General features: G+C 40.2%; 1 protein-coding gene across 7 annotated transcripts in view; it reads right to left on the reverse strand.

Moving 5' to 3' along the window:
* Positions 1–27500, reverse strand: part of LOC138022886 (amiloride-sensitive sodium channel subunit alpha-like) — a 47590-nt gene that overhangs the window by 18187 nt on the left and 1903 nt on the right. Inside the window, exons 3-8 of one of the 7 annotated variants that reach the window (XM_068869911.1) lie at positions 27006–27118; positions 25627–25669; positions 11401–11496; positions 4814–5132; positions 2081–2535; positions 1126–1256 (exon numbers count right to left, since the gene is read on the reverse strand). In XM_068869911.1, coding sequence (XP_068726012.1) covers positions 1126–1256; positions 2081–2535; positions 4814–5132; positions 11401–11432 — 937 coding nt within the window. In that variant the 5' untranslated portion in view covers positions 11433–11496; positions 25627–25669; positions 27006–27118. Of the gene's footprint in view, positions 1–1125; positions 1257–2080; positions 2536–4813; positions 5133–5992; positions 6286–7418; positions 7646–11400; positions 11497–12555; positions 14143–14172; positions 14798–25626; positions 26180–27005; positions 27119–27500 lie in introns of those variants that run through there. The other 6 variants (XM_068869916.1, XM_068869938.1, XM_068869930.1 and 3 more) reach the window with 6 other exon arrangements.

A 27500-nucleotide genomic window follows, 5' to 3' on the forward strand; every position in this document is an offset into this window, starting at 1 on the left:
ACCATCGAAGTGTACAAGTGTCAACCAAAACATCGTACGTCAATACTCAGAAAGGAAATTGAAAAAAAATTAGAAGAAGAAGTGAAAAAACAACCATGGTTAGGCAAATACACAGTACAGCAATGGCAAGATGAAGATCTGCATCATGAATGCCATAATATCAATAAAGTCTGGATGAATTTTCCTAGAGTAGTCTATAGTATACAAACAAGCATCGTTCAACAACTAGTCACGACAAAGATATACAACGTGAAGAAACTCCAAAAGGGAGGAGAATATCTGATGTGCAGTTTCTACCGTGCCAAGGAGGAAACCGTTTTACAAATAATGCGCAGCTGTTCTGCCATTGCTCAGTCAATGTTCAAGGCACTTCATGATCGCATACTCCGTGCAGTTTACCATGCGATCCTTAAAACAGTTGGACTTTGCAGTCAGGGAGACCAAACAACACCATGGTACGTACAAAGAACAACAACCTAAAGGCTGTGTCGAAAACCAGCATGTTAAAGTACTATATGGGACATCCCCATATATCAAGATGTCCCTCCTAGGAACGCTGCTATAAACCTGATATTACAGTCTGTATCAACAAGGTACGCCAATGGATGCTAACGGAAGGGACTATATGTAACATCGGACAGATTCAAGAGAGAGACAAACTGAAAACAGAGAAATATGCTGATGTGAGAGCAAGTGTAAAGAGACTGTATCCCGGTTACAGTGTTAACCAGGTTAATGCAGGTTTTTTATTTCCTGTTGCGGTTTCCTAAAGAACTCATTGATAAATTGAATATCGTAGGATTCGACGAAATAACCAAAAGTGGATAAACCCTCAAAATTGCGAAATTGTGAAAGTTTGGCATCTATCCAGGAAATTGCCCAGATAAACGTATCTGCAATTTTGCTACGTAGCACACTTGTAATACAAGTCAATGAAATTTAGATAAACAGAATAATAATAATCATCATCATCATCAAAATAATAATAATAATAATAATAATAATAATAATAATAATAACAATAGTAAAACAACAACAGCAATATACATTGGTACCACAATATTTATCTTGGGAGCTAGGAAGCTTATGAATTTTTTCCAAGGTGATACATTGTGTTTTCCTTACCGTATTTGGGGCCTGGTTTTGTGCTTGTCAGAGCAGGTGCCTTCTTCCCGTCATTTGTGAACCCAGAATTAAACGAAAAGCAGTTCCCGTACCTCCAGTTCCACGTACGTTTCCAATATTTGAGGAAATCACTGTGAAGTACACAAACGTATCCAAGTTATTAACAATATGCATCGACGGCACTATATATGCGCCCAATTAGCTCGATCCTTGTTACGGCGCATGCGCAACTGGGCGAGAGTCACACGAAATGCACCAATTTATTTATCGATACCAAACTCGCTAGCTTTCGTTGCTCAGCTTGTAAATAAACGATTTCATCACTCGGTACGCAACTGTTTAATTGGTCCATTGGCCACTTTGAGGTCGCGCGGGAGACAGGGTCGAGAAACTTGCTAAATTGCATTGTGGGACTGTTTTGGGGGACGGGTTTTCATCATTGCGTGTGCGGTGCAAGAACTCAAGTTGCAAGAAAGTGATAAACCAGGAGGTGAGCTTCCCAAACCATCAGAATATTGTGTACAATGGCAATTTAAAACTATGGCTCGCTTGCCCTGGTGCAAAATTGTCCTGAAAACGAATGCATTTGATCAAAAGGTCAGTGAGATCGTTGTACATACGACGTTTACTTACTAACAACGTACGTTATAAAGATTTAACCCGAATTTAATTGTTATCGTACAAGAATATACGAAAGTTTTTTTGCTCTGCAGAGTAAACAGCTGCAGAAACAGTACCTCGTCCCCGAAACAGTCCCACATTGCAATTCAATAACACTCTCGACCCTGTCTCCCACGCAACCTCAAAGTGGCGAATGTTCTTGTGCTAAAGAGAATAAGAAGTTATCCGTAGATTACAGTAATCGCTGAGCCGACCTTGCCGCGGCATACGTCAATTTGCTAGCCTTGCCGTCTAACCAAGACTCGAATCTACAGGCAATATTCATCTTACTGACCCTTCTTTGCAGTTGAAGTCTCTCCAGTTGCAGCGATACACGAACTCTTTGAAATTATGCCCCCCTTTCATCAAGTCTTCGTCATTATGTCCAGCCAGCAGTCCTAAGATCAGATCCTCTGCATAAGCTTGAGAGTCGACCGAAACGTTATTCAAGGACAAGTTTTCTTCAGCGCCCGAAGAGTCCATTTTCAAGGCATTCTTCATGGCTTCCTTTCGTTTATCAGGCGGAGCAAACGAGTCGGCAGCGCCTCCAGAATCTGAAGAATTGCGACCTGGTGGTCGAGGTCTACCTCCAGGGGTTTCCCCGCCGCCACCCCATCCTCCTTGCGGTTTTTTGCCCTCCATAAAGTCATCAAACGAGGTCATGATTGTCTTAGCTTCAGGAAAACGACCAATGAAGGATCGTTTTACGATGTTTAGGTTGCATATCGTTACTGTCGGGAACGTGACTGTCTGTGTGTATGATCAGAGAAAAGACGAGTTAATTCGGAGGATACTGAAAAGCAAGAGAGGATAAGTTTACAGAACGGATCACCCCATAGATGGCCTCTTCCAATGATAGCATTGTTCAGCTAAGCAGCTATTTTTAGAGAGGCACCTGATTGGTCAGTTCTAATGACGTAATGAAATTTTCAATATGCGCGGCCTTGAAACTAAAATAAGATTTTAAAAAGACTATGATGGTACATCCTCTCTCGTGAAAAGGCAAAACATATCCCCTTTTAATTTTCGGATTTTCACAGTAAGAAAAAAACAGATATTTGTTAGTTTGCCTACTGGCTTTGGTAAATCTCAGTTATTTTTCAAGCTCTCCCTCTGGTCTTTGATTCCTACACCGACGAGTCCGGCCACATCATTGTGATTGTTGTTTCAAGTCATGTGTATCTCTCATTGCGGTTTTATTGTGTTTTTGGCGTCAAATATAAAGAGAACTGAATATGATTGCCGCAGCTGCTAACAATTACGTAGTAACAAAGGGAAAGGAATGCAGAGCTATTATTGTTATTATTATTATTATTATTATTATTATTATTATTATTAGCTCGTGGGAGCAGCCGTTAGAGGGGAGGAGCGCTGAGTGACGACCCTAATAACGACTGCGAAGGAGACTACCTTTAATTTGGTTATTTAAGGTTTTTTCAACAGGACCTACAAAGAAATGAACAGAAATCTATAACCTGCGTGTTGCTAATTTAATGATTAGTTTTGTAGTGTTGCCATTGTGTTCTTAAGTCCCGGGCAGACGGCTCCGACATTTGTTTCAACACATTCGTTCGATTTTGTTGAACAGCGATTTTGACACCGTTTGCTCCCCACCCCTTTCAACCTTGTTGAAACATGTCGAATCAAAGTTGAATGAGTTTAACGTTTTAAACGTTTAAACTTTGCTTCAACAACCATTCAACATATTTTTGTTTTCGCGAATGTTGAATTAAATGGAAGCTGTTTGCTCCCCTCTTTCAACATTGTTGAGGATGCGCATCTGCACTAATCAGTCTCTCAATGCCGAGTCCATGTCCGTATCCAAACTAACACGTCCATATCCATAATAAAAACCGCGGCTACAGCCTGGAATTGAATACCACACCTCTCGTAAAGCTTTTTTGAGTCAAATGTTGTCAATGCGTTGAAACCTTTTGCCCACCCAAGCAGTCAACATCTTTCACCAAATTAAAATCGAACAAATGTTGAAGCAAATTTTGAAGACTTTTGCCTAGGGCTTAAGATACTTATAGCTCTTGGGTCTGACTGATTGACAGAGGGAAAAAAAGATAACGCGTTACGCTCCCAAATCTGCTATTTGGCTATAGAGGGGAGTTCTGTGAATAGAGCGTTTCACCTGACGTTATGGTGTTGGTGTTGCAAAACAAAGGAATGTCGGCCATGATGGTGTACCAAACTAACCCTCCGGGAATTGATCTCTATTTTTATGCAAATACTTTCTTTTGTTTCAGTAATCCAATATGGCTACTGGTCACGTGAGTGAAACGCTCTATAAATAGACCAACATACAAACCAAATCTCGTAAATTGATCATTTCCCTTTGTCCCTTCAAGGGTCTTTTGGAGCTTCGTGAAACTCGTCAGAACGGAACGTAAGAATCCACACCGCCGGTAACCTGCGTGCGATCAGGCTCTATTTTACTCTCGCTCGGTACATATTGTGTGGCTGGCGAGCGAGACATAAAGCCTGGTATTCACTAGTGAAGCAAGCTCGAGCGCAAGCATAAGTAGCCTATGCTAGTTAAACCGAAAGTCGACATAACCATCAAAATCAACCACGGCATCCGCCATTTTGTTCAAATCCTCAGACGCGGGGAATCTGGGACGAGTACTTTAATTGGCCCGACGTAGCAAATTTCCTTGTTTTATGCTGGGTTTCTTATTCACACGGCGCGAGCGAACGCAAGCATAAGCACAGGGAAAAGGAAAAGAAAATTGATCCTTCCGCTCGTGCTTGCGTCGACCCCGTTTTCACGGTGAAATAAGCGGTCTTATGCTCTCGCTTGTGCTTGCGTCGTTAGTGAAAACCACGATTAAAGAGAACATATGAGCCCTGCTAAAAAATGGGCTTCATCGCAGGTTACACCGTTGGCTGATGGAACAGTTCCAGATCATTGGTAAGAGCTCAGCGTAACTCAAACCCCGATCGACCAATTTGCTTTACTCAACTTACCGCATTTTAATTACCAGCTACGTTACACTGAGATCATAACTTGTGCATGACTCACCCTTGAGTATGTGACATCGATATCCGACTTCACTGGCTTATTCAAATACGTCTCTAACAGCACTATTCCCTGATATAGAACCATAGCTGTACCTGCCATGACTCCGAGCGCCCAGAGAATGCGCCAAAGGACGGACTCCGCTGACTCTATTTTGCCAATACCGTGAGCCGTGGTTTCCTTTGCGAACTCGTGAAGTAGAACTCGAAAGGATCGCTTGTTCTTTGCCATTGTAGACGGTTCAGGACTTGTATTGTGGGATCTGATTTGGGCGTCTACTTTCCAGGTGTCAAGTGAAGATTTCCTGGAGGCTAAATCAGTGCTGGAAAACAGAAAAGAAATGAATGTTAGAATCATATTAAGTGCGATAAGCAACTTGTGCAGACGTAAGAACGCCTAATTATAAGAAAACGGAGGCAAAAAAATCATAACATTATTTAAGACAAACCTCGTTTTAGGTGTACAGTTATTTTCCTACTCGCTAATTCAACCGTTATCAACTAACAAATCTCTGCTTCATTGGATCAATTTTGCCATACTCCTTCCAAATTTATAACTATAATATTTTCTAGTGCAGGTTTGGAGTAAATACACAAGGAAAATTCTTCAGCGTCAAACAAAACTGTACGAGCTCGAATACTAACTATAGATATTCTTTCCTCCTCAGTAGGAACATTTGTTTACAACACGAATTAATCTATGAGCAAAAGGGAAGTAAAGGTGGAAGAAAGGGCGAAGTTTCAATACCTCTATACCTCAAAGGTTGTTTAAGTTTCCTTAGGACGATAGAGCGAGGATTGCTATGGAACACGAGATCCAGCTAGCGTGGAGGTAACTTACAAGAATTGACCATCGAATTACAAATTTATAAATTTTGTGCTTGATTATGGTTTAAAATTGAAATGTATTCATCGATTAAGAGAAATTGACCTACTGTTAAATCTACGTTGTGGAAAGAACTTAAAGTAGCTCGGTGAATACATGGAAGGCTGGCAAATCAGACTGTTGTTTCATTTAGTGGGACAAAACGAATTTCTGCAGTTTAAAGTAGAGGAACCCGTTTAAATGACTTGCCGAAAATCTAGCAAATTTGCGGGAAACGCAAACAATGTTAACTGGGATTTAAATTAGAGCGGAGGTTATGTTCAGAGTATTAAGTGCATGATTAAAGAAGCATGGTACCTTTCTTCCGGCCTTGGACGAAAGTGAGAAGGCTTTGCCCAATCCTTTGTAGCCTTGGAGAACATGATCATAAACATTTTGGCTTATAGCTTTTTATTCATCGTAAAGTGTTTTGAATGCTTCGTTTTAGTACTGAACGAGAGGATTAAGGTTGCCTTTTGTCTTGTCAGATTTGTCAGGCTTTTTTTCATTTGAACCTAACACACGAAATCGCATAAACAACGGCCTCGTTTGAAGCTTTAGGAAACAGGCAGGTGAGAATAGTTCTTGGCTAATTTAAAGTGACAATTTCGAGCGGCTGTATTTACTGTTTTTGCTGTATATTAAATCGTTGAAAGCTAAAAATTAAAGAAGTTCTAACGTGAAGGAAAAGATAAACGGTCATTTTTAAATACATGATATCTCGGCCCAAGGTTTTTATGGGAGTATTATTTTACACTATGGGTTATTGACCAGGCGTGAGGTCAAGATGGCCAAGAGATGGCCGAGAGGCCAAGACGAAGTCGAAGTCCATAAACACACAAATAAAGAACGAGGCCTATATTCATCCATTCATCCATCTTGACCGAACAAGCTTGGTCAATATAGGATTTATTCTATGGGATAAAACACAATTTTGTTTTCTGCGCAAAATTCATCAAGCATCTTTGAGCAAAGCTAGGGCACGAGCATAACTTCGAGCATAAACAAGACAAGGCATTCCTTATCGTTTCGACAAAAAATATATTTTTTGGTTATATATGTCACTCGAATATTCGACTCGTGTGACAAGCTCTAGTAAAACAATTATTCACCTGAGTGTTGGTGAGAGTCGTGAATAATTAACAATTTATTAAATATTCTGCCGCTATTCACCTGCGAGATTGAAACATACGAAGTGATCTCAACAACACTCGATCTCAACATTTGCAGAAGAAAACCTTCAAAATGTCGATTTCGTTGACATCTCAATTATTCGTGCATGGAAAACGTGCAAGAGGTACAGTGCATGCGCGAAAGTGTTTACAGAAGCTTCAAACATGGCAAATCTAAATAGCCTTCGTAAAAATCCTGGTCATAAACTAGCAAAATGATCAACACCGTTTAAATCAGCGATCTATATCGAAAATAAGCTTGTTAAAACATTTTCACTCTCAATGGCGGCTCTAACTTAGGTGGGCGTTGCTTTGTTAGTCTTTTGTTGTAATATGGCCCGTCTTGTTTTCTTGCAGCCATATATAATATCTTAAAGCTTTTTTAAACTCCTCTTTTTTCCATTTCCTCGATTTCAGTAACAAATTCGTTTGCTGGGAAAATCAGTGTACAAAATAGAATTATTCCTAATAAAAGAAATTGTTGGCGTGAAGATTGTCTAATTTTTAACAATAATTATCTAGAAAAAACGAAGTCAAATACTGGTTGGCGAAAATATGAAGTCTTCTTTTACCTTTGAAAACTTTCAGGGCAAATTTGTAGCCCTCTTTGTATTCTCTGGTGTAGCATCATTTTGTATTCTCAGTATTCCAATGCAGAAATGCCAGCGAAACGAGAGTTTACGCCGGTCATTTTCTTTCGTTTGGATTACGCATTACTGATTCCTTAGGGAGTGAATTATGCTCAATTTCTCCGAAATAGCGGCGAACCAATCAGACTGCTTGAAACACCAAGATCATAAGGTGAGTATATACTAATTAATTTTAGTATAAACACATAGGTGATTATACAAAATCGCGCGCTCTCATTGGCTCGCTATCTCGGATTATCAGCCGATAATCATCACCTCGACGGACAAAATGGCTGCCAGTAGTCGTTTTGCCACTGTAAGTGAAGATGATTTCGCGCTGAAATTTTTTTTTTCTCTTTTTTGAAATAATCACCTGTGTATTTATGCTAAAACAATTATTCGCCTCAGGCTCAGTGATTATCGGTGAATATTCACCTCGACTTCGTCTCGGTGAATATTCACCGATAATCACTTCGCCTTCGGCGAATAATTGTTAAATATTAATCACAGATATCGAGGCGGCTAATTGTTAGATTTTGTAATGCAACTGAAAAGATAAAACAAAGGCTAAATACGGAGTCAGAAGGAATGAAATTATGTCTTCACGCACTTAACAAGTTATGCGAGGTATGGTTCTTTGTACATGTCAGGTTTATATTCCGAGATGGTGCTCTGAATATTAAGCCTAGTAATCACTGATTGGTTGATGCAATTACCGATCAATGAGTGGATACTTCCCTTTTATTTGGTAATCCCTTCGTAACCAAATCAGTCTTAACTCAAACTCCTTATCATTTGTTACTAATCCTAATGAACATGGGAGATAACACGTAAGATTGAAAACAATGAAACATATTTAAAAAGATCTTGACTATTTCTTTTAATGGTTACTCAGAGATAATGAAAAAAATGCTCCTTACATCGACTTTACAGCACCCCAAAATACCTGACCCTTTGATTTCTAGTGCGCATGCTGTAGCACGTGACTTTACATGCAAGATTCATGGAAACAAGGCCATATAAAGCAGAACTTCGTTATTTCTGTTGTTTCCTTGTACTCCCACAGAGTAATTTGATTAAGTTCGGACGGAAACTGGGATTAGGAACGAGATTTGCGATGTGCGCAGGTGATCTCTGTCATCTTTAAAGTGCCCCTGTGATAAAAAAAACCACTTCCTTTTTTCCTTCAGATTTTGAAAGTGTGTTTGCTTAACGCCTGACTGGCAAAATTTTGAGCTTTGATTTTTATCCAAAGGCTGTTTACTTTGAGTTTAAGTTTTGGATTTCACGGTCCGCCATTACTCACGTTCAAAACTGACCGATTGGACCTCAGACGGTTGGATCCAGGGAAAAGTGACGTCAGAGCCTCACTAGCTTAAAATTTCAGCGTGTGAACGCAGCTTATTATATATGCAAAGCGTGAGTTTAAAAGTCTGAAAGCCCAAAACCCCCGTGCTGCATATTAATTTTGCAGCGTACACACGTATTGTATTCTTAAACTAGTGAGCCTTTGACGTCATTTTCTCCTCGATCCAGCTCTCTCAAGAACATAATGTTAGCAATGGCCGACCACTAAATAGGAAAATTACAGTTGAAATAAAGAGGTGTCTTTTTGAAATAAAGGCTTAAAATGTGGGTCACTTAGTGTTTTGTCAACATATTTTTGAAATCCAAAGAAAAATATGAATTGATTTTTTGGTCACAGGGGCACTTTAAATGGGCTATGTAACGCAAAATGATATAATTTCATGACACCCAAAATGCCCAAAACGTAGAATGAAACATTGCAACAACCCCTAGAACTGATGAACAACAAAGTAAACACAGCAAAAGGAAAGAGAAGCATGGGTGGACATAAATGGACAAGATTGAAACGGATTGCATTTGGGTAATCTTGAAAAAGGCGGCCCGACGTTTTTCAACTTTATGGAAAATCGCCTGGATAAAGGTCTTTTTTTTCTCAGAATGAATTCGTTTGTGATGTAAAAATAATGATATCAGCAAATTAATCACACAATACCATTATCGAGTTTTAAACTCGCGATTAACCAAAAATTTCCCTTAGACATACACCCTAAGATAACGTGACATAGCCCCTTTCACAGTGAGATAATATTCACGGAGTTATCGGAGATTTGAAACCACGGCTTAGGTTAATACCCGGTGAAATCAGAGTTTCACCAAAAACGCAATGAACGTGGTCTAACTGGCTTAACGATAGGGGGGTAAATTTTATGGTTTTTGTTTGTTTTCTTCCCAGATTATTGTTTACAAGGAGAAACATAACAGTGGATCAAAGTATAGACATAGATCCTGTACGTGAAGAAAACAGTTTGAGAACAAGCCCGGCAAATAAACCAACAGCTGAACTCATGAACAAGATCAAATTAGCGAAACGAAATTTGCTTTAGTTATCGTTTACTGAGGGCATCATAACAAAAACGAAATTTGCGTTAGTTATCGTTTACTGAGGGCATCATAACAATAGCTCCGAAAAAATAGAGAAGAAAGGCACTTTGGAAATGATGCATGCCAATTTTGCAGCTAGGCACACGAAGGCGCTGTAAAACAATGGACGCTTTGTCCTAACACCGAAGAAAAACGACCAAAATTTGTGGGGACGTGAGAGCCCGACGATAAATTTTCAATTTTCCTTTCATTCTTCGATAGTGGGGGCACTCTTTCCTTGGAATAATTGCGAAACGATTAGAATAAAGCGAAGTTCTTTTTATAGATGACGTTTTGAAACCGTCATGCTCCCTATTATTCAGCCCGGTTTAGTGTCTCTGACAAGTTTTCAAGTTGGCAAGTTCGCTCAGCTGTAAACCGCTGTATGTCAATCAAATGTTGAAGGATCACCTGTAGTAGCAAAATACAACGATTTTTCGGGTAGGAAAAAAACAAGACCCAAAAGGAGGCCCACTCAAACATCAAATTTCTTGAAAAAGGCCGTTGCCATGTTTCAATCCAAAATCTCCATTTTTTATCAGTGCACCTGCGTCATTTTTTCAGAAAAGATACAACGTTTCGTTTATTGAATGGAATCCAATGCCACAACACTATCGGCGCTACATTAAGAAATTTCTATTTTAAGAGGGGAGCCAGCTGGTCATAGTCAACCACACTTTCAATGTTAGGGTCCCTAGGGTCCCTCGCCTTGCGAAGGGCCATTTCCAATGCCTTTAAGAATTGCTTCAATATTAATTTCGTGTTTCGTTGTTTTACAAAGCCCCCATTAATATACATTTTTTTGGCGGTTGGCAGACTAACATATTCATGTTCGACTTAGAAATCGATCAGGCCGGTAATTGATAGCGTCGATCGAGGAGCGAGAAAACTTGCTACAAAGAAAAGGTTAGAGATGGAAGTATAAACAAATAGAGAAGGCTTTCTAAAGTTAGTTTTGAGTGAATCGAAATATTTCATGGACTGTTGTGTCTTGTAGAAACATTATATTACTTTCCATGTCTAAATACGAGTGCGTTTAGTTTGCATAAAAATGGCTAGATGGAGTTTTTGAAAAGAAAACTTAGCTCGTAGTAAGTTAAGTGTATGAGTATTCCGTTCAAAAACTTTATTGTTGTTCATATTTTGACTGCCAAAGAACCCGATACTGGTACTTTTTTTCGTGGCTTTTTAAAAGAAACTTAAAAAATTTGCAAAACCCGTCACAGCCGAGGTGAAGAAAAAAATAACGTTAATTTTTTCCAGCGGCGGGAAATGCTAAAAATGTGGCGTTGGCTCGACTCACGACTGATAAACAGCAAAACACTGGATTAGTCATTCTAACTAGCCCACAATTACGAGCGAATTTTCGAAGAAGGTTTCTTAAATCCTAACTTTCTTATATGCGAACAACAGCGACTTGGATTAGACATACACAATAATTAAACTAACTAAGCGCTAATTTAAAGGGGATACTCACGTTGTGTTATCACCGATTCCGCGATTGTGCATCTGGTCCCCTAGATCAGTGTTGGCGCCTTGCTAATTATACGTCTTTTAGTTTCGTGTGCAGAGTCTGAAATCATATGAGTATTGGTCAACATTAGTATGGCATTTTGATTTTAAAAGCAAGCAGGAAATACGTCACTGGCATTGACTCAGTCACGTTCTCTTCTGTTCGATTCCTGGATAATCGTAAAGTGGGATTCCCAAAGAAAACCGAACAACGTCCACAGTAGCGTTCAGTTTTCAACCTCATCAAAACACGAACAATGCGAGGAATGGCCTTTAAGTAAATATTCAGGGTAACGATATATCTTCTGTTCATGAAATGCCATGGAAGAGAGTGGTAACTCTATGACATAGAATAATTGTGAAACACCAGTGAAACACCGCACGGTCTAGTATTTACTTTCGCTGACACTTAAATTTTACCGACAATCAAAGTCATGAGAACTAATTACTTTGACTTGTTAAGTGGTGATCTTCGACTTAAATCGTTGACTATGACTGTACATTTGCATGATGTCCAAAGTTTGATTTGAGCCTAAACGTATCTTCTCTTCTGCAAGCTCCATAAACAGAAAAAAGCCTACTGTAAAATTAATGGTAACCAGTCCTCGAGAAGTTTCCAGCATTAGAATAAGTCACAATTTCCGCGTGCTAATTCAGAATATTGCACCTACAATCTGATTTTGATGCCATTTATTTCATTCAACTCACTTGTAAGCATTTACCGATTGCTTACGAAACGGTAAGTTAATACCCTTCTCGACGACATTTTAGTAAACTACCCCGCACGTTTGATTTTCTGCAAAGATGAATAACTATATTCAGGTTTCAGTTGATTCCGTGACAAAAGCTCTACGATTGACGAACGAAAGAGTTGTCAAATTTTCCTACTAATTGAATTAGTTACTTTATGGTCTTCTCGAGTGAGCGTGATACTAATTAACGAACAAAACTGGTCAATGAAGAAACGACACAACTTGGATGCAATACTGAATAACCGCTTTACTCAGTCTTAACACATAACTATAACAGATTATGAAGACACGAGAGAAAAATATAAAGAACATTTTTACGGAATTACCGCTCTTGCCGCCATATCATTCAGTTAAATAGATGGACGAACCTTTTATGCAATATACTGAAACCAACCATCAAGAGCAATCTTCGGTGTGGTGTGGATCCGCATCAAGCCACTACGCCTTCATGGCCAAATGTAGATGGATACGTCGCGCTCTTGCAGCTCAATCGTAAATACAATTGTTCTTTATATAATAAGGCAACAAGCTTTCCTATAGCCCTCTAGTTCCGCCGCTTTCTCAGAGCAAAATCTATTAACTTACCCAAAAAAATTTCCTTCAAGAAATACTTCAACGAATCGAACTGAATATGGGGTCAGAGGCTGTCTTGAATTTTTATTGCTCCCGACTGGGCAGTCCCCAACAGATGTAATTATTACAACATTGATGTTATTGCCAATATATTGAGACGTAACATGTTTGTAAAGCCAGTTGAGCAAGAGCAATTTGTTTTCGTTGACAACTTGTCTTTAATCTTGTGAAAGAGGAAAGTTGATATATCTTTTTTGTAGTCTCAACCTTATAAACACTTTCAAGTCAGCTTGTAACCGCCCTTCTACGACGTTTCATATTTAGTTTACGGTATTAGTTGTATTTATTCAAATTATTTCGGTGTGCCATTTTAATATTAAAAAGAAACCGTTGTGGTGCAAGAAGTAACTCACTCTCCGCCATTCTGAATTTGAATTTGGTTATCTGAACAATCGTTTTTTTTTCTGTATAGATTCCGGAAAAAATTAACATTGAATTACAGTCTCCAGTGACCATTTCCGAAAAGAGGTTGATCATGTCTTGACCAAGATATAATCCGTGAGCTCTCTTGTCAATTTTTCATTTTTGCATTTTGGACCGTCACGACGGTCATAAATGATCGACCTGTCACCAGCCGGGGCTTGCTTCATGCCACGGTTTTTCAGTGGAAAGAAGAAAAGTGATCGGTCAAAGGATTGATCTTTTTAGATTTCAGCGAACTGAATCCCTTCCAAAGCCAACGGAGCAAATGCGTAATTGGATATGAGATGTAGCTAGCTTTTGCTTTTACTTATCTCTCGGAGAATTAAGTCCTTAGCTTGTGTTTGATACGTAAACTTGGTTTTGTAAGTTCTCTTGATCTTCAATATTTTAAATGGAACCATGACCATCTTTGAGAGTTTATTGGTTACAACCACCAAAGAGAGAGAAAATTAAAACTGTTATTTGACACTGTAGAAATGACTTTTATATCAAAGAAGAAATGCCCTAAATTTTTTGCAGGTTTGCTTCAGTGTGATAAGAACGGAAGAGAACGACAGCAACACGACAGTGAGATGAAAAAAAAAATTACGATCTGCGAAATACGAAAGTCACTAATGACTAGGGAATAAGGGACTAACCCTCTTTGGAAAAGAATCAGTCCCATTCAACTAAGCAAACCCCCAAACGTATAATTTCGGTAAAATCGTACTAATGAATTTACAGGATAAATCTGTAAAAACTCGTTCCAAACTAATTTGTGGCATTCCAATTTGGGGAAATTCAGAACAGTATTGGTATTTGTAGCTGAAAACGTTAGTGTTTTCGAAGGGTTTTGGCTAATTGGAAGGCGAAAAGTAAGCGTTCCGTTGAGGCTACGAGGAACAATCCGCAAATTCTACGATTTCATGTAAAAGAGATTGTGCACCTACCGTGCTTGATTCAGAATTTCTGATCCCCCATCACGACACAGGACAAAAACGGCTATCTTTCCATGGTTGTGAAAGGAATCAGAATTTCTGATCCCCCATCACGACACAGTACAAAAACCGCTATACCAAGAACTTTAATTAAAGATTCTAATCTCAAAATCAAGCAAAAGAAAAAGTAATTAAGTAATAAACTTGTGGTTGTGTAAACGATCGTAAAATGACTTAAAATGACTTCAAACGACAACACAGGATTACCATTTAATTTGTAAAACAAAAATTAATTTTACTACAAGCCCCTCTGTGACAAAGAACTCACTTCATTTAACGGCTTACCAGGAAATCATGATTGAATTGAACGGGAAATTCAGAAGTAAATTATCAAGATATCCTTTCCAAATGTCGTTAACTGTATGGCCAGATATACACTTTACGAGGAACATGGTCACTGAAATGGATGTTGAATTTTTATCGCAAAAAAGCCAAATCATGCTTAATCATATCCCTCATATATTGCTGGTGCTATGATGATTAGCTAATGCGAAAATCAATCAGATAAACGTACCAAGCAAATACATCAAGTTGAGGTCTTGACCGACCTTGGCCGATGACTTTTTTTTTTTTTTTCGCGGAGGCTGCATTCTGCATGAAGTGATCGTACAATTACCTGTTGAAGGAGGCAGCAAGCAAAGTACACAAGGCAGGAACCATTCGGATTGCACGAATTTAGGAATTTCGACCGCTCGCGATGAGGAAAAACTAGAGAGATTCAGCGTAGCGTTTGTCTGAAACATAAGCCGGAAATGCTAAGGGAAAGCTTTTTTTAAAATTTTATTTATTTATTTACACTATTTAAATTACAATAAAAACACGACTTACAGTACACTACTAAGAAAAACAGTGACGACAAGGGGCAAAGAAAAAAAAAGAACAAGGAAAATAGATAATTACCATTACATCTTGAAATTACACTATAGAGACGATACGATACGACGCACTCCTTGCCTCCCTGTAACCGAGATCCCGTTCCAAAAAATTTGGAAGAACTTCTTTGGTGTCTTCACTAGAGCGGCGCCTATTTCTGTCGAATCTTCTATGTTCGTGAATTTAATATTCTCCCGGTGAGAGTAGGCTTCTAAGTAAAGACTTTTAGTGTCAATCTCATCTAACAAATCCTGATTTTTCTGCCATTTTGCCGTCAGCTCTGCTAATTGAGTTTCATAGCGTCGATGTGCCCTCTCCACAGCTTCTGTCTTATCCTTGAGTTGTCATCCAGGGAAGTTGACCCCTTCTTTTAGATCGTCAAAATCTTTCTTCGCTGTTGTTTGGAAATCTTCTAGCCTTTGGGTTCGTTTCTCTAGGTTCTCGAGATTGGCTTCAATTTTCTTCACGGCTGATTCTATTGAGTCAAGCTTTTCCAGTTTTGCTAGGATTGCTTGCAGAGTCGGACCAACATCTTGTGTTATACTGAGAGCTGTCATTATTTCGTCTTCGTGATGCGTTGGCGTGGAGTGTGGCTTGGTTTTTTGGTTTCCGGCGAAAGAGTTGATTCGTCGAAAGAGGCTGAAGATCTGGTTTTTCTTTTGCTCAAAAATTGACCAAAATAAACGGCCATGAGCGGACGGCAGCAACGCACGTCTTTATGCCGCCATTACTCGAGCACAAAAAATCCTCACAAAAATCCTCTTTTTGTCTCCCTTTTGAGAATTGTCCGATATCTGTAGCTAGCAGGCAGAAAATTAAGCGAAAATCATATATCTTTTTTTATCGCTTTTAAACTTTCATGCCCACGTTTGCCGTCTGCCGTAAACGAGAGGCTAAATTTCAATCTTAACTACTTTACTTGTGCGGATGCACGAAAATTGAACAAGTTTTCTCGCTTTAGAGGGGTCCCAAATCACTCCTCCTGTGGTGAGCAAGCCTGCTGCAAACAGGCGCTTCCGATGAAATGGCGCTCGGTCGAAATATAGGGGCTTGGAAACTAGTAACAAAGCCCCCTTTCGATTTGTCCAGGAAAGTGCTCAAAAGCAATGAAGCTTCGTCCAAAAAGAAAGTGGACTGTACTAGTTCACGTTCATTTTATTCCATCGACAGAACTGTTTCGTGGGGGTATTTTCCACTGTCATAATCAGAATCTAGATGACAACTTTAATTAGTCGGTTCATATAGAGTCCCTTTGGAGTCAAGCGTGCTTTCCCAACGGAGGGGGACATTGGGGTGTATAAGAAACCTCAAAACCGAAGAAAAATTCATCCAAAACCGCAAAACCGCCAAAAAAATTCGGTCAAAACCGTCAGAAAACCGATACAATGGTGTCAAGTCGGGCATACAGAGCAAACTACATTAACACTTTATTGCATCAAAGTATTTCCGAATGTCATGGACTTGTCTAAGGGACTGTGCAATAATTATCAGGGGGTGGCGGGCTAAAACCAGAGGGGGGGGCCTTAAGTTAAAATAATGGAAAGGAGGGGGCTCTACAATAGATTTCTCAAGTAAGTTGAGGGGGGGGGGGGGTCTTAATTAAATTTCACAAATTCGATAATGAATAAATAAACATTTTCCAAATAGACAGATGCCACGCCTTTGACTATCCATAATGTCTAAATATTGCATCAACATAAACACATGCTTTAACTTATTTAGAATGTCAACATATGATAGATTGAAACAATCCCTCATGCACAGAAGTCACAAACCACGTTGTGAGCTTTGCCAATAAAACATTTGGCATTTAAGAGGTCCCGCAGACATGCCAGGTCTGTTCTTGATTTAAACAGCGAGAGGGTTTCTAGGTCTACAGTTTCTAGTTGAGGAATGCCACATACTTCTGTTTCATAGTTGTCATCAATGGGTTCACCTCCCAAAGACCGAAAAATTATACAGGTTCGGGTCCTACGGCTTTCTGAGGCAGCAATCCTCTTCTTCTCCCTTTTTTCCTTCTGTTCCTTCTTTTTTCTTGATTTGCATGCTTTAGATTTGGCACCAATAGGAAATGTCGCTTTATATTTAGCCATCACCCTATCCAGGTCTTCTACAAGATGCAGAACGTTTAAACCGACTTGAGACTCTATTGAATGACGTTGTTCAGCATTAAAATTGTGTAAACAGCTGAGGCCAGTCTTCAGTTTGCCGTTGTCTGTAAAAAGACTGTTGTCGTGTTTTTCTAACTTGGTTACGACAGCATTAAGCTTGTCCTGGATATCATTTGCCTCTTTTTTGCAACGTCTGATGTTGCTGTCATCATGGGGAGTTGGCTTGTAATCCTCTCGGAGAAACCTTCCTGCACAAGCAGGGTTGTTGGATAAAAGATATTGGTATCTGTTCTCAAGTTTTTCAATATCTAAAGTAACTTTACATTGCCTGTCTCTTTCCGCGATAAACTCCTGCTTCATCAATGCTGTATTGGCTTCAGCCCTTGTTTTGAAACTTTCGTAAAAATCTGACAGGAGTTTGTTACCGAATAATGCAATTCGCAAGTAAACTGAAACTCTACCTAAAGGAACACGGATTATCCGTCAGCGAAGGGAAAGCAGCACTCGTAGTTCGTGTTCTAGGTGCTGGGGAAGCTCAAGGTAAAGAAAACCCGGATGAGCAGCAATCTAGCAGTTCCGAAGACCAAGGAGATAATGAACAATCAGACGATTCGGAAATTGACGATTATGAAGAACAAAGTTTCGAGGTGCTCTTCATCCCTGACGACGCAGTGGAATGCGTTGCAGCACGGTGAATAAAGGTACGGGTTAGAGAGGGAGGGGGGGGGGGGGGGAACGTCAGAGCTAATCTTGACGCTGCTGGAGGGGGGACATATCTAATTTTTCCTTTAGTGAAGCTTCCCCCTTCCTGATAATTATTGCACAGTCCCTAATGTCTTCATATCTTTAGTATCTGCTAAAATCATAGGCTTTATTTCTGCCGCTCTCTCGAGGCCGGACTTTGTGGGCTCATTTTCGTAAAGCAGCCGGTAGTGGAGCCAAGCTAACTTAGGAGAATTTGCACACAAGTCCTCTCTAAAATAATTTTGCAATCGCAAAAAGCTATAGCTCTGGAAACTTCAATCGAAACTCTCTAATAGAACATTTCTATTTGATAACTGAGACCTGACAGTTTGGAGATTCGAATGGAATGTTTAATCTTGGTCTAAAACATGCGATTGCACTGGGGAAGCTAACCGGTACTGTTTGTTCCTTGTTTTACATGGCAGTAGGAACTTGCTCAAAGGTTAAGTGTGGCCATAAACAGATACTTACTTAAAACAGTAGTCTAATATTGAGCCTCACCGCCCCTGGGGAGGGGGGGGGACTTCCATATAAAAAGGGGAGGGATGCTGGTCGGAAATTGTACATTAAACCCCTAAAGGAGACCAATCTGGGCGTGGCCCAGGCGTTTTTTGACCCCTTGAAGAGACCATATTATAACACAGAAAAATAAAAAATACAGCGACTTTTAATGATGGCAAAGACATTATCATCTAATACTTTTACCTGCGTGAAGAAATATAAGTGTAATTATACATTTTTTTATTTCTTCGCGCGCAACCCTAAAGGAGACCTTCACGGCTTCATATGATTGCTTTTTGCCCAAAACACCCTAAATGAGACCAAAATCCGAAATTGACACCCCTAAGCGAGACGAGGAGCATCCCTCCCCTTTTTATATGGGAGCTTTTATTGTATGATATTGAGTAAGATAGTTGATGTAGTTTACATCTATTAATTGTACATATGGTTTTTATATTGCTGATGAATTGCAACGTGGTTAAATAAAGATTAAATAAATAAATAACACTTTATTCGAGATCAATTGCCGCTCAAATCTAAGAGAAACCGGAACCCAAATAGGACAAAATAGGAAAACCGAAAAAGCACATCAGATAACAAAACCGAAAAACGGCTCGTATTTTCTACGAAAACCGAAAACAAGATGCTAAAAAACGAAAAACCCGCAAACCGCAATGAACACCAAAAAACCGAAAAACCGACGTCTTTTGGCACAAAAACCGAAAAACCGATCTAAAAAATAGCCAAAACCGCAAAACCGAAAATCTTAATGTCCCCCTCCCAACGCTAGGTGTTTTTCAATGAGAATTTGTTTGCATGCCCGCAAGTGTTCGCAAGTTCTGATCTTTTGTCAATAGTGGCTAACTATCGTTTGATATTATGTAGAACTTTTCCAGAGTGCACAATTTGCATCTTTTAGTTGCGTTGGAGTATGACTATGCCCTGTCCAGGATTTTCAGTCTGATCGTGTAGTATACCTTGGCTTTCTTTAACTGCCATACATATTTTCTGAGTTCAGTGTTGGCTGCTGTATACTTCATTACTAAACGATTGTTTATGGTTGGCGTATCTAGACTTGAAATCTGTGTCGGTTAATCCCGCGTAGTATTTGCTCCCCTGCTCAGTTGATACAGTGGCTTGGCATACGATGCCCCTTGTGAGGCAATGGTTCTCTAACGGTCAGTTCTCTTTCTTGCGGCAACTGCAGTCAGTTTTCTTCAGCAGGCGCTTATTGTGTGCGTCGATTGTGCTCTTGACATTGAACATACAGCTGTAAGGGTGTTGCGGTTGAATTTAGGTCTTAGAGTGTGTCCTCTGGGGAAACTGTTGTTTTTTTGGGTTGAACTTCAGTTTGTATGCGTATCCGCTCTTGTCTAGTGCTGCCTGGTACGCTTGTGCAGCTTTGTTAAATGCTTCTTCGTCAGACGAGATATTCAACAGCCTTTGGCTTATGTTTTCTTGGATTCTTTTTACAATATTCGGTGGATGGTTGCTCTTTGCCTGTACATGACATGGCACGTTACCAGGCTTCACAAAGGGGTAGAATTTACCGGTGTTAAGGTCCAGGGTCACGTCTAAGTAAGTTCTCACCTTCTTGTTCGTTTCGATGATTTTTTTCAGGTCTTTGCCGGCGAAAAGCTTTTATATTTGCTTCTTTATGCGTTCGGTGGTACGTGAGGGCCCCTGGGATACCACGAGCCCATCATCCCTGTAAAGTCATATTGTTTCACCGCAAATTCTTTTTACTAGGTTAAGCATGTATACCACATGATGCACAGTTGGGTTTTACAATACTCTTCCTTGATAAAATGATCTCCTTGCAAGCAACACAAAAAATGTTCGTGTCTCTGACAATCAGATGCTGAGATGTAACGGAATTCCAACTTTTATCGAGTCAGGTGCTTATTGTACTTTCCCCTTGTTGTCTGTAGAGAACGGTTTCTAGCAATTGTGGCTGGTTCTGGCCCGTCATTCCTCTGAAAGGGCTGCACTTTCTATAGAATCGGCAGCCATTGCTGACGGTATGAGAGGTGCTAGGACTGACATCAAGGAGCGTTAGAAACGACGACGGCAACGGCAACGAGAACGTCGTCGTTAAATATGAATTCGCGTTACTTTAATCGCTTTGCGACTATTCCAAGGATTTTAACGTGTCAAATGTGTGACAAGCCCTCAAGAACGAAACTAGTATTAACGGCGCTCAGTTTAGGGAAGAAAATGAAAATTTATCCTCCAGCGCTAAGGTTCTCTCTAAAACCTCATATTTGGTCATTTTACGTCATTAGAGACCTTTGGATTCTAGGACGAGAGCGAGAACGAGTAAGAGTTTTGACTCGCTTTTTTAGCGAAACTAATTAAAATTTATAACCCGTACGATTAATCTTGCTCCTTGTTAGCAGTATTTTATTATCATCATCATCATTATTATTATTATTATTATTATTATTATTATTATTATTATTATTATTATTATTCAATGTAAGGAGAAATGTACACTCGGAAAAATATCCGAGTCCCAGATGGGATTTGAACCCATGACCCTCCGTGATCTAGTCGGATGCTCTAACCACTGCGCTACTGGAGACTCTATGGTGAGCAAGGGTCAATTTGTGGGTCTCGACTGGAACCGCATCGCGCGGCTACACAGCCAAGTATTGACTAGCACATTTGATACTCACTAACAGCATCGCGCTGTCACATTAATGCATATCAAGATGCAGCCAACCAACCTCCAAAGTGAGTGTGTTAAAGATGAAACAACAACGATATTCAATGTAAGGAAAAATGTACACTCGGAAAAATATCCGCGTCCCATATGGGATTTGAACACACGACCCTCCGTGATCTAGTCGGATGCTCTAACCACTGAGCTACTGGAGACTCTATGGTGAGCAAGGGTTAAATTGTGGGTCTCGACTGGAACCGCATCGCGCGGCTACACAGCCAAGTATTGACTAGCATATTTGAAACGCACTAACAGCACCGCGCTGTCACATTAGTGAGTTTCAAATATGCTAGTCAATACTTGGCTGTGTGCCTCCTATAAGTCCAACCCTACGTCCTCGTCGTGGGAGGCGGAAACGGGTAAAGCCGGCTAACAGGGCTCTGGTGAAGCTTGGTAGGCCAATCACCTGCCAGGTGGATACACAATGATTACTGAAACATCAACAGATAGAAGCACAGTTACTGACGTCTTGGTAGGAGAAGGCCCTTCCGGGAGAATGACGCGGCAGAGGCAAAGCCAGAAGGACCCTCGGCGGCTGATTAGCCTTCTTTCAACAAGACACACCATCAGAATCGGTACGTGGAATGTCAGGTCCATGTACCAAGCAGGAAAAGCATCGTCCATTGCAGAGGAAATGAGGAATTACAACCTGGAGATCCTCGGTCTCAGCGAAGTCCGTTGGATACAATCTGGTAAGTGCAAACTCAGCTCACGAGAGACGGTGCTCTACTCAGGCCATGAAGACCCAAGCGCCCCCCACACGGAAGGAGTGGCACTCATGATCTCCAAGCATGCCGTCAGGACGCTTATTAGCTGGGAGCCGATCAACTCTCGACTTATTACTGCCCTTTTCACGACATCGCATGGCAAAATTAATGTTAGAATTATTCAATGCTACGCACCAACAAATGAAGCCGAAGAAGCAACCAAGGAGGAGTTTTACAACGCATTGCAGAGTGGAAAGAGGGTCTTATAGTTAAACTTCCTAAGAAGGGGAACCTCAGGGAGTGTGATAATTATCGAGGTATTACTTTGTTATGTATAGCAAGTAAAGTCTTCAACCGAATTATGTTGGAGCGGTTAAGATCTGCAGTGGATGGAAGTTTGAGGGACCATCAAGCTGGTTTCAGGCAAGCTAGATCATGCGCAGACCAGATTGCTACACTACGTATCATCGTAGAGCAATCCATTGAATGGAACTCGTCCTTGTACATCAATTTCGTGGATTACCAAAAGGTCTTTGATAGTCTGGATCGCCCCTTTCTTTGGAAATTACTAGCTCATTATGGAATTCCGCAGAAGTTTATTAACATCATAAAAAACTCTTACGAAGGCACCACATGTAAAGTTATTCATGAAGAACAGTTGTCGGAGAGCTTCGAAGTTAAAACTGGAGTAAGGCAAGGATGCCTTCTCTCACCGTTCTTATTCCTCCTGGCAATTGATTGGATAATGAAGTCGTCGACGACGGGCCACAGGAACGGAATACAATGGACTCTCACCCAGCAGCTTGATGACCTCGATTATGCGAATGACATTGCTTTACTATCTCACTCAGGGGCCCAAATGTAGAACAAAACCACCATTCTGGAAGAAAGGTCAAGAAGAGCTGGCCTTGTTATCAACACCGCAAAGACCAAAGTCTTGAAGATCAATTCAGGCTCAAACAGGATGATCAGAGTGAATGATGCCGATATTGAAGAGGTGGACTCCTTCACATACCTTGGGAGCGTAGTAGACACAAGTGGAGGAACTGACGCGGATGTTGCAAATAGGATTAATAAGGCAAGAGGAGCCTTCCACTCTCTTAAGCAGATCTGGAGCTCTGGCAGCATATCTACATCAACTAAGCTGAAAATATTCAACTCTAATGTAAAATCTGTGCTGTTGTACGGGGGCAGAGACGTGGAGGATGACAGTCAAAACGATAAGAAAGTTACAATCATATGTCAATCATTGTTTGCGTCGAATCCTGAAGATACGGTGGACAGACAAGATCACAAACGAAGAGCTATGGGAGCGGACAGGGCAAATTCCAATGGTCAAGCAAGTGAGGAAGAGAAAATGGGCGTGGGTAGGCCACACACTGAGAAGACCTTCAAACAGCATTACGAGGCAAGAAGTGCATTGGAACCAACGGGGAAAACGAAAGAGGGGCCGCCCCAAGAATAGCTGGAGAAGGGATACGGAAAAAGAGATGAAGGTCCTCGGGAAGAACTAGAAGGAGCTGCAACAGTTGGCAGAAAAGAGACGTCTCTGGAGGCTTTTTGTTGATGGCCCATGCACCAACTTGGAGCCAAGGGCTTAACTAACTAACTAACTTGGCTGTGTAGCCGCGCGATGCGGTTCCAGTCGAGACCCACAAATTGACCCTTGCTCACCATAGAGTCTCCAGTAGCTCAGCGGTTAGAGCATCCGACTAGATCACGGAGGGTCGTGGGTTCAAATCCCATCTGGGACTCGGATATTTTTCCGAGTGTACATTTCTCCTTACATTGAATATCGTTGTTGTTTCATTCTTCTTCTTCTTCTTCTTCTTCTTCTTCTTATTATTATTATTATCATCATTATTATTAAACACTCTATTTCAATAACACAGGACTGCATTACAGAAATTCACCACATTATATTATACTACATTAAACTACATTTAACTACAGACATACGCACTCGACAACAACAACCTAGTGGCGTCTAATCAATTTGAATTATCTCTTTGTTAGCAGTATAGGTTGCTCAGTTATTCTTATTGCTGGTAACTGAGCCTTTTTGCTGATCGAAAAATGCCAAAACTGCTTCCGTGTTGTTGACTTGTTTTGACACGACGACATTTTTGCAAAACCCCGTACTAAAATGAAGACGGTATCACGTTTTTTTCCCGCCAAAATGACGCTGGTTTGCGCGCGCTCAATGTTGTTCTATGAGAAATTAGAAAACAGTCCTAAGAAAATACGCGCGTTGATTGGTTAAAAATCGTGTTTCTATAACTCGATGGAGACACAGAACTAGCACGAACTGTTGACGTAGTGATCGCGCGGGCAAAGAGAATTTACATTTTGATAATTAAAGTTAACAAGTTGTTTTCCTTTTTCTCGTCGCGTTGTTTTCTAAATGAAATAGAAAACATGTCCTCCGTGTTTCTATCGAGTTATAGAAACACTCGTGAAAGTTTCGGAGAACTCGAAAAAGCTGTGGAAACACTCGCCTCCGGCTCGTGTTACCACAGCATTTCTCGTTCTCCCAAACTTTCACTCGTGTTTCTATAACTCGATAGAAACTCGGTGTACATGTTTTCTATTTCTTGAATCTCGTACTCGTAGTCGTTCTCGTCCTAGAATCTAAAGCTCTCCATTGTTTTGCTGACAACGGCAAAGAAATGGACAAAAATGAAAAATGCACGAGCAGGGCGTGCAAAGCTATTGCTTTTGCTCACTAAATATGCAAATTTGTGACTTTCTCGTTGCCGCCGCCGTTGTTACAGCTTTCTATTATTTAAAACGGGACGTTTTTATCTACGTAATTTATGAAATGTACCTAAACTTATTGGTGTTGTTGTTAAGTGAATGTCTTTTTCTGTTTTAACCTAACACTTGTATTGTATTGTTTGTAATTTTATAAAAAGCAGACAAAAAAATACTAAAATACAAAAAGACAAAAAATCCTCAAAACTCGGCTCGGATTGAACCGATTGACTCAGGCGCTGCATTATAGCGACGAAAGGAACTTCAAAGTACGCAATTCTAATCTTGGGTAGCCTGTGCATAGAGGGGACTAAGCGCCATCAGCGCCATCTTGAATAACGTCATATGTGCATGAATACATCAGATGCGCAAATTTTTTGTATGGAGTAAACACGCCGATTTTTGGTGAGGGACATTTCTCAGTAATAACCTTTCAGGCAATTTCAACAAAATTCAGAGTTTGAAAGCTAGCTATAGTTTTCAAGTTGTGACGATCCTATAACAATGCTAGCGGATTCATTTTATATTCTTCAATCGTCCTGGGTTTGGTATTTTACTTGTAACTATATGTCCTCTCAGGGGGCTGTTTACGTTTAACCCTTTCCTCAGAAACGATGCGTAGTTAAATCAAACAGCTCGCAGTTACTTTACATGATTCAGAGTCTATCCAAGGGCAAAGTACTTCATCCTGTCACATAAGTCATAGTTATCGTCGCTTATTGAGACCATCTCAAGAAGTACTGCATTGTATCTCTCAAACTTCGGTCACATGAGATTATTTCTTTCACTACCCTTCTCCTTTGCTTTCAAAGGGACTGTCGAACGCACTTAAATCTTCCCAGATAACCACTAGTATTAAGCATCCGTATCTGGGCTGGCTGGATCAAACGTGTGACGTTCAGTGACTACAGTTTTAATTATCCGCATTTCTAAGTACGCAAAAACAACACTCCCCGACAAAACCTTTTAGAGGTTTTCGATGACTACTTACCGCTTTGTGTATCCCTCTACAGAATGACTCGCCGGATATTCATCTGCTTGAGACAGAACATCATAATTATATTTCTTAATTAATCGTCAAGGAATTTTTCTTCTTCTCATTAACTTGGCTTCTGTTATTTGCTTTCTTCAATACATGACAAATGATTTCTGTCGATCATGCAAATTACTGAAAATAATCAGTGCTTGTCACAGTCTTTCCCTTTTCGCCCCATCATCTTACGGCCTACGTCAACTTTCAAGTTTTTATCAGGAGCTAATGGCATATAGTTTCATCTTTTTTGGAGGGCTATTTTATTTCTCGGACTAACCCATTGTCGGATTATGACTTCTCCGAGCCCACCGTCGTGGCTTTTCCATGATTTTCCAAATATAGTTAGAAACTTTCCTGATGGCTTTTGATCATTAATCATAAGATAGGCCACCATAATAAATCACTTCCCCGCTGTTATTATGCATTTATCGAACTATAATGTTATCACTTTTGATGTGGTCTCACCTAATAAACAATATAATTTTCGGTACCAAGTACATTTTACATCCGAGTTCTGAAAACGATGGAATGGGATTTAGAACCGCTCGGTTCGACAAATAAGTTGTTTGCTCAGTTTTGTTCATCTCGTTTAAAAGACCTTTGTTCTCAGTACGTGGGGTCAGCTTGCGTTCTCCGTTTGTTTTTCAACCAATATTTGTTTGATCGTGATACCTTGTAGTTGAAAGAAATTTAGACTGACAACCCAAACCGAAGAACTGCACGAGACCTTTGTTCGGTCTACCGTCCTCGGAAAAAAAGATCAACTGAAGTATTCTTGTTTGTCTGTGATCAGTCAAGAAGGTGCCGGCTTAATATGTTGCAAAACAGTGAAAGTCTCTCAGTGAATAATTGAACGCAGGTGCGCCTTTTTCATGGAAAATTGATTTGAAAAATTACAGTTCAATGACTAGGGCCGTTTATACGAGAGAAAATAAGCCGCGGCTAACTCTGGCCGCGGATTACGTAAGCCGCGAACACCCCGTATAAATGGTACAAAATCCACGTTCACGGCTTTGTCAAGCCGCGGCTTATCCTGGCCAGGGAGTTTATACTCGTATAAATAGTTCCTTTCGCGGCTTACGTAAGCCGCGGCCAGAGTTAGCCGCGGCTTATTTTCTCTCGTATAAACGGCCCTAATATGTCACTGGTCGGTTTGTTGAAGTCGGTCTTGAAGGGAGAACCAGCAAAGCCAGTTGAAGCAATGGCCAACAGTTTGAAAAAGAGGAACAAAAAAAGTTACTTTCCAAGGGAATCGTTCAGGATTGACTTTGTACACGATGTCCATGAAACGGTGTCATAACATGTAAATTACTAAAACAGAAAACTGGGTTACTTACGGAATAAAATCACCGGCAAGGAATATTAGACCAAAGCTGGAAAAAATGTTCCTCTTATTTCCTTGACGTTTTGCGGTTAAAAACAAAGCTTTGTGATGCCAAAATGCCGTTACCTAAGAGATTTATAATTCAAAACATGCCTAGGGTAATTAATTATACAAAGTACTTCGGCCCTCCTTTTTAAGGTTATTGGCAAATAATTTGCAAAGTAAATGACATGAGGAAACAAGCTGTTCACATAAATAAATGACGTGTCTCAAGGATCTATAGAAAGTGGTCACCAGTTCGATAATAACAGCCATTATTATATGACAAGCAACTCTCAGGCTTAATGGAGGCTCTGATTGATTAACATCAATAAGACGCGGAAAACAGTTCCACTTGGAACTGCCCGTATTTTGAAGAAGGTCCTATCCATAAGAATCACTTGGTGAGATGCTAAGGCCCAAGGTTAGGTCCCGGCCCTGATAGAACATAAGGTAGCAAGGTTAAGCA

The sequence above is a fragment of the Montipora capricornis genome, chromosome 2 (assembly GCF_036669925.1).
Source record: "Montipora capricornis isolate CH-2021 chromosome 2, ASM3666992v2, whole genome shotgun sequence".
NCBI classification, from domain to species: domain Eukaryota; kingdom Metazoa; phylum Cnidaria; class Anthozoa; order Scleractinia; family Acroporidae; genus Montipora; species Montipora capricornis.